The sequence below is a fragment of the Grammomys surdaster genome, unplaced genomic scaffold, assembly GCF_004785775.1.
Source record: "Grammomys surdaster isolate TR1022 unplaced genomic scaffold, NIH_TR_1.0 103697, whole genome shotgun sequence".
Lineage (NCBI taxonomy): Eukaryota > Metazoa > Chordata > Mammalia > Rodentia > Muridae > Grammomys > Grammomys surdaster.
The window spans coordinates 4006-12262 of record NW_021609338.1 but is presented as its reverse complement, the minus strand read 5'-3'; the positions used below and the strand labels follow the sequence as shown (position 1 = coordinate 12262).

The 8257-nt window shown below is 40.2% G+C and overlaps 1 protein-coding gene across 1 annotated transcript in view; it reads right to left on the bottom strand.

Annotated features, from left to right (window-relative positions):
* Positions 1–1310: 1310 nt before the first annotated feature.
* The window catches only part of LOC114635413 (cytochrome P450 3A11-like), an 8281-nt gene continuing 1334 nt past the window's right edge, over positions 1311–8257 (bottom strand). The window contains exons 2-4 of the mRNA XM_028784020.1: positions 5984–6053; positions 3312–3472; positions 1311–1536 (exon numbers count right to left, since the gene is read on the bottom strand). Coding sequence (XP_028639853.1) covers positions 1447–1536; positions 3312–3472; positions 5984–6029 — 297 coding nt within the window. The 5' untranslated portion in view covers positions 6030–6053 and the 3' untranslated portion in view covers positions 1311–1446. The remainder of the gene's footprint in view (positions 1537–3311; positions 3473–5983; positions 6054–8257) is intronic.

Sequence of the window (8257 nt, the reverse complement as noted above, 5' to 3'; positions counted from 1 at the left end):
GGCTCACAACCATCTGTAATGGAATCTGATGCTCTCTTACAGTTGTTATCTAAAGACAGCTACAGTGTACTCATCATGGCTATAAAATAAATAAACAAAATCTTTTTTAAAAATACATCTTGGCATGGGCAAACACTATTCTAATAGTGGTGTTATGGGGTAGGGGGAACCAATCATTTTCTAATTGGATTGGAGGTTCAAATCAGAGGAAATTAATGTCTGGTATGCTAAATCTGGTCAAAATATCATGGCAACAGACATCATAGGCACTAGATGACAATGTACTGCTATTGTTTTGCTAAGTGAACATGGTAACAAAATGTCATCTAAATATTTATATCTACACACAAATTTTAGTGTTGATCTCACCCTTGCACAGAAAAGTTTCAGTTTGCAATGGGAGACATTTAACACAGAAGCTCGTGACTGGTCGTAATGTAGAAAATAAGCACTGTTGGAGTTCTCAGCCCCTCCAAAGCTCCGGAAACATCACAGAAGAAAGAGCAGAAAGAATGCAAGAGGCAGTGAATGAAATGGGTGCTGTGAGTACTAACTTCTGGACATGACACGCCCACTGCACTCATGAACTCACAGCAGCTGTGGACACCTACACAAGAGCAAGCACCTCATCATTCCATCATGGACGGGGAAGGTTCCCATGAGATGCCACCTCCTTAAGGAGGTGTTTTGGAGGAAGAGAGAGATGTTTTTCTTCAGTTGTGCAGCCATTGGACAGTTGACCATTCTCTAGTATGTAACTCCTGCATTTATGCTTATGCAAGCGACCCTAAGTAAACTCACAAGTCACAAAAAAGAAAAATCCAGAAACTTAAAAACAGGAAGAAGACTGGTTGAAGATAAACAGGGATTCCACATGAGTGGGAGGGAGAAGAGACAGGGAAATGTGAGGTAAAAATGACCAGAATTCATTATCCATTCCTATGACTGTCAAAAAAATAAAAAGGAACAAAAAGGAACTACATCTTTAAACACTGAAAATCCATTCAGGATAATGTTGTGTTCTATCTTCCAAAAGTACATTTCATTTGAAATGCATTGAAACTGGATACCAGCCCCACACTTAAGTGGGGCATAAACTACTTGAGGAAAAAGGAGGAAAACACTCTATATTTAAATGCTCATATTTTCTTCCCATGTGACTTCCCCTCTCCTTTCTTTTCTTCCCTCCCTCTGCCATTCTCCTCACAGAATAGAAATGGATACAAACCATACTTAGATCATCTTTCTATAACAGACATCATAACATACACAATCCTGCAGAGTGCAGAGTGGGTTCCTGTTCTGGTACCTTTCAGGGCAGGATTCCTTAGGCTCTGGCCAGTGCTGTGGGTCACGGTGAAGAGCATAAGAAGGAATCATCACTGTTGACCCTTTGGGCATAAACACACCATCAATTTCAACATCCTTTTTACAGACTCGCTCAAGTCAATTAGCAATTGGGTATACTCTGAGGGTTTCATTAAGGACCATATCAAGGTACTCTATTTCCATCACGATATCAGAGGTGGGAGATTCCTGAAAAGAAAGAAAAAGATTTGTGCTGAGATTTTAGATTAATATTCAATTGTATCTAGTGTTAAATTCTCAGCATTCCGAAAGTCAAGATCAGCAGGTTAAAGGACTTTAGTTAGTATTTACAATACTATTTTAAAGGGTTTTTTAATAATTGTTTTATTTCATATATGTAGATGCTTTGCTTATGCACATTTGAGTACACCATATGAGTACAGTGCCAACAAGAGCCAAAAGAGGCCATCAGATTTCCTGTAACTAGATTCAGAGCAGTTGAGAGCTGCCATTATCATGCTGGGACTCAAATATGGATGGACCCTACAGAAGACGAGGCAGTGTTCTTAACCATTGTGCCATCTCTCAAGCTCCTTACAAAGCAGAATAACTATCACTTAGTGCCTCAAAAATGCTCAATGAAAGAAGGGTCTACTATGCAAGCCTGAGGATGAGAGCTCAGATACAAATCATTGTAAAGCCTGACATAGTGGCACCCATCTATAATCCCAGCAGTAGGTAGACTTAGACAGGACATGTGTGGTGCTCACTGGCTAGACAACCTAACCCAATCTATATTCTGAGGTTTGGTAAGTGAGCCTGTATCACAAAACACGGAGGAGGGTGATTTAGAAATATACACTATGTAGATCTGTGACCTATACACACACACATATATGTGTGCACAAATTAACATACATACATATATACATACATACATACATACATACATACAGATACATGTGTGCACAAATTTACATATATACATACATACATACACACACACACACTGAGAGAGAGGGCGGTAGTTTCGCTCATGATTTAGACACCAAGTCTCACACCTTGGCTTCTTCTCCTATAACTATGAATAGATAGGGGGAATCATGGCACAGAGCTGAGTTAGCACAATCAAGGCCAAGGTGAGCCTACCTTAAAGCACAGCTAGGACACAGCAGATCCAGTAGTATCATTGAATCATGCAGAGTTGTATGTTAAGTGCACATCTTTAACATCACACACGTTGTGTACATGTTGCTTGCGTGGTACTATTGTGGTCCTAGATAACAGACACACAAGGTCCAGCCCTTTGTCACAACAACCTTCTGTTGCCATTAGAGGATTAATTGTAAATTTTTTCATCTATGGCCCTTTAATGATAATTTCTAAATGATGCTTGGAAAAACCAGTGCTTATGTTCTTGTTACAAATTATCAAGGGCTGCTCAAATAGCTCAGTGAGCAAAGCACCTGCCACTAAGCCTACTGACGTCATTTGGACCCTTAAAACACATGTAGTAGAAAGAGAGAAGAAATTCCTTCAGGTTACCCTTTGACCTACACACATATGCTACAGCACAAATGCCCACATACATATATATTCATATACATACATAAGTACATATATGTGTATGTACATATGTACATAAATAAATACATACATGTATATGTACATGTGCACATACATACATACATACATACATACATACAAAATGTAAAAAAACACAAGAATTAGAACATGGCTCAGTGGTGTAAATACTTACACTCACACACAAACACTCACACAAAAACATATACACACCACACACACAACATACATACAGTAACTCTCACACTGTCTCTCTCTTGCCCTCTTGCTCTCTCTGTCTGTCTCTCGCTCACTCACACTCATACACACACACACACACACTCAACACACACGAACATACGCACACACACAACATTGCAGGTAACAAGAAAGTGTTTCTGTTGATGATTCTCCTTTTCCCTATTACACCATCTTCTCACCTTATTGAGCAGAGCCCTGTCGATCTCCTCCTGCAGTTTCTTCTGGATATCAGGGTGAGTGGCCAGGGAATGCAGGACAAAGGAAAGCGTGCTGCTGGTGATTTCATAGCCAACAAAAATAAAGATTACTGACTGGGCTGTGATCTCTGTGTCAGACAGGGCTGGAAGTAAACAAATATCTCGGGTAAGCCATGTCATGATAGACCATCACAGAGGGCATGAGGAGAAAATAAATGAGCCTCCATGTTCCTAGAGAGGCTATGGAAATGCCATTCAGTCACACTAAAACTATCGTCACCATGACAACTTAGTGACAGGTTCAAAAAGGAAAAAGTTTCAGGCAGGTTGTCCCAATGTTAATGCTGTTTCTTATCATCTCCAGTGGGCAGTTTCAAGACATGGACTTCCTTTTTTTTGTAAATTTCATTTTTATTTAGGAGTATTTCTGTATGTGAGGGGGTGCCATGTGTTTGGGGAGGGTGCCCATGGAGCTGAGAAGAGGGCATCTAATCCCTTAGAGAAGGAGTTACAGAAGGTCCCTGACATAGATTAAGGTGGTTTTTTAAATTTTATTTATTTATGTGTGCTTGTCTAACTTCCTGTAGAAGCCAGAAAATGTCATTAAAGCCCATAGAGCTAACGTTACAGTTAGTTGTACATCTACCATGAATGATGCGATTATGTTAAATTATGGTAAATTCTTTTAGCAATCAAAAATGAAACAGAAGGCCTGAGGATATGCACTTCAGGAGATGGGCTGCTTCCCTAGTATTTAGGAAGCCCTGGGTTCAGTCCCCAGCACTCTATACACCAGGGTTAGGTTTGTGTTCCAGATTACACTGGAAGATTGACTGGAGAGAAGAGAGCCAGTCATGGAGAATTCTGCTTCTCATTAGCAGGGAGAATCAGCCCCTCAAGAACTGGACACTGACCGCTTCCCAGAAGCTCTTTTTATTGTTACACAAAAGACAAGTTTTAGCAAGTCAATTTCCACATACCCAAAATGTCTCATCTGATCGAGGGCTTATCTTGAGAGACCCATCACCTAAGCAGGTCTCAGCCATAGGAGACTGCTGTGTTTGCCAGGCTTGCCTTCACACTAAGTTAAGCACAGGCTCTGGGAATATTTCCAAAGAACACCATAAAATCTCATATAACAATCACTGACAAAGGAATACTTCAAAACTGAGGTGCCATCACTCCACATTTGTGCCAGATACAGTACTTTTCTGCTAAAACACTGCTGCATAGTAGCACATGCCTTTGGTCTCACGAATTAAAGGTCATTCTCAAGCACATTGTGAATGTGGGTCAGTCTGGGCTACGTGGACAATGTGGAAAAGGAGGAGGGGATATAGAAGGATTTGAAGTAATCTGATCACATGAAAGGGTTTCAAGTGGGCAAACAGGAGAAATCTTGAAACAAAGTATTCAATCACTTTTAAAAGTAAACATGGTGACACAGAATCATACTGCTACATATGAGTAAGTGGGAGGTGGGATAACCGAATAGGTGAGAATGGAAGACTCTCTTTCCTTTAGCTACTTATTCACACGTGTAGAACAAAGTCTGGAATTGGAATGGCATCCGTTTGCAGCCATGAGAGTAATAATAATTTTAAATTAAAAGAATAAACACTGGCGGGGAAGCACACTCATATAACCACAACTCTGTGGACCATTAGGATCTCCTGGCTTCCAGCCTAACCTAAAGTTTAACAAAAACAAAAACCAGACAAGCAGTGGTGGTACACACTTTTTATCCCAGCACTTGGGAGGCAGAGTCTGGGGATTTTTGAGTTCAAGGCCAGCCTGGTCTACAAAGTGAGTTCAGGACACCTAGGGCTACACAGAGAAACTCTGTCTCGAAAAACATAAATAAATAAATAAATAAATAAATAAATAAAACTCTGTCTCCCAGGAAACAAGACAGAGAGGGATTGAGTAAGATACTGTCTGCTTTCATCTGTTAACTATTCACACACATAGGGGTATGCACATGTGTACATACTTCTGCACTTGCATGTAATACAAAAACAAGATTAAAAATCTGTAAGAGTTTTTAATGGGTTTTTGAGATATGGTTTCTTTGTGTAGCCCTGTCTGTCCAGGAATCTACGATTTAGACCAGGCTGGCCTTGAACTCATAAGGATCCATCTGCCTCTGCCTCTCTGCCCAGACCTGAATGATTTTTTAAATACATAAAAGAATGAAGAGGACTAGTGCACTTGTACACAGGGGCTTTCCCCAGAAGCTACTTAGATATCACACAAAGGAAAAGTAAATCTTTGCCATGGATTAAGCTAGAGAGCGCATGACCAACAGGGGATCCCATAGAGGTTCAATAGCATTTAGGTACATCCCCCATGACAGTATGTTTAGACACCGATGTCTAGGCAGATTGCATGCTGGGAAAGACACAAACAGCACCTATGCTCACCCAGGTAACAAACAGACAACTGGAGATGTCCATCATGGCCACCCTTCATGTTAGGAGCCAACTTTTGCCATGAGCATCCAGAAAATTCCATGTTGATAATAGCCACATCTGTCTTTCTGCAACTCAACAGAGGTCATGCTCTACCTAGAAAAGCCTCTTTACATATTTTCTGAGTGAACCACTGGCTCCCTGAGAGCTTCCTTGTCCATTGCCCAGGAAGGGCTTGCTTACCTTGATGAGACACTTTGTCTTTGGAATTATTATGAGCATTCATCATCAGATGAAGAAAGTCCACTCGGTGCTGGAAGCAGAAAGAGAAGTTGCAAAAATGGAAGGTCAATACTAAGGTCAGAGGTCAGAGGTGAATCAGGAGTGCAGAAGCTTTATTTTCTCATTTCTGAGAACGTGGTTCTCTTAAATTCACAACTGTGGCTAGAATTGCTTGAGTCCTCAAGGAGCAAAACCAGGAGTGGCTAAACCAGGAGCCCTCCAGCTTCCACACCAACCTCTTTTACAGTCAATTACAATAGATAGAATTTTAAATAAACACTTTTATTCTTTGAAAATGTTATTGAAGGAAAGGAAAATAATATTCCCCTTTTTAATCATTTTTATTGGTTATTAGAGAGTTTCATACATGCACACAGTCAGACATGGTCATCTCCACCCCACTGTTTCCTCCATCCAATTCCTTCTATATCATCGGTAACATTTCTTCCTCCACAGTCCATGCCCTCTCCTTACTTACCCACTGAGTCCAACTAGTCCTGATTACACATGCATGGCTGTGGGGCCATCCAATGCCTCATGGGAAACCTACCTGTGTCCACACCCTCCCTCCACAGCTATCAACTGCCATTGTTCCTCAGCAAAGGGCAGAGTTTGGAGAGATCCTTTCCCATGTGTGCTGGAGTTTTGACAGTCTTGATCTTGTTCAGGTCTTGTGCCAGGCCAATTTTTTTCTTTATTTCAATCCTTATGAGCAGTACCCTAGTTTTCATTCCTATTGCTAAGGGTTAATTCCTGCCTTATTTTCAATCAACTTTCTAAAAACCCAACCTTTCCTCCTCCAGAAAATATAAATATTCTTTCTTTCTAAATCTAGCCTTCTCTGTCTAGTGTTAGCACACAGTTCACATGTACACAGCCCAACATGTTATCACACTGTGACCCTCTCATAAAACCACCACGTTTTACCTTCTGCTTAGAATCCATACAGTTTTCCTTCATTCTGTCCACAAATTTTTTGAAAAATGCTATTGAATCCTTAGGGAACATAGAGGTATTTAACATTTCATATATTGGGGTGAGGAATGGAAAGAATACTAGAAAACAATTAAACCTAAGTTTTAATTAAAAGGCAAGTTTCATATAAAGAAATCATAAAGCAATCTCTAGAATAAGACACCAGTGTCTCAACCAAAAGTCATTCTCTCTGCCACCTTGCTCACACTAGGTCAGCACTATACTTCTTTTTCTGTGCTTTGGAGTAGCCAAAGCTGCAACCTGACTCTTAAATTTATCTCTGCTCCTGGAGTTCATGTGGATTCAGAAAAAAAAAAATACAGGGGCCATTAAGATGGCTCAACAACAGAAGGTTCCTGCAGACAAGCCTAATAACCTGAGTTTGATCCATGGATTCCACTCTGTAGAAGGAAAGAACCAACCGCTGCAAGTTGTCTTCTAATCTCCACATGCCACACAAACACCAAGGCATTCACATGTGCATGCATGCACACAAGAACAGCCAAGAGAACCCTGTGTCAAAAAAAGAAAACACCCAAGCTCAAAGACAGGTGAGCAAAAAGCATGAAGAATGAAAAAGCACATACTCTCCTTCACTTCCAGATTCTAGCTTATATGAATAAATATGTAAACAGGTCTAAGTGTAGATATCATCTAACACTTAAAAGCTGACACCAAGGATAATATTAGGTAACAAGGATGGAATGTAGGCAAAGGGACACATGAGCTGTGCATGGAAATATAATTAACATGGAAAGTATTAACCCTAAATGACACACCATGGTTAACTGTTCCCAGAATATGAATATGAATATATATGTACATATATAACCACTTAGCACTCCCAGAAGAGCCAGTTTTGATTCCCATCATCCACATGTTTGCTCTCAACCACCTATAACTCCAGTACAAAGAGATTCAAGACCCCATTATGTCTTCTTTAGGCACTTCATGCATGCAGACAAAACAACAATTCACAGAAAATAAAATAAAATAAAATAAATCTTATAAAAATGATGAAGCAATTAAGCTACGTAAAAACAGATCTAGCCAGGCAGTTGTAGTGCATGCCTTTATTCCTTGCACTAAGAAGGCAGGGGCAGGTTGAGCTAGGTGAGTTCAAGACGAGCCTAGTATGCAGAGTGAGTTAGGGAATATACAAAGATGGAAAAAAATAAAAACCCTGACCCTACAATCTAAGAGAGAGAGACACAGAGAGAGAGAGAGAGAGAGAGAGAGAGAGAGAGAGAGAGAGAGAGA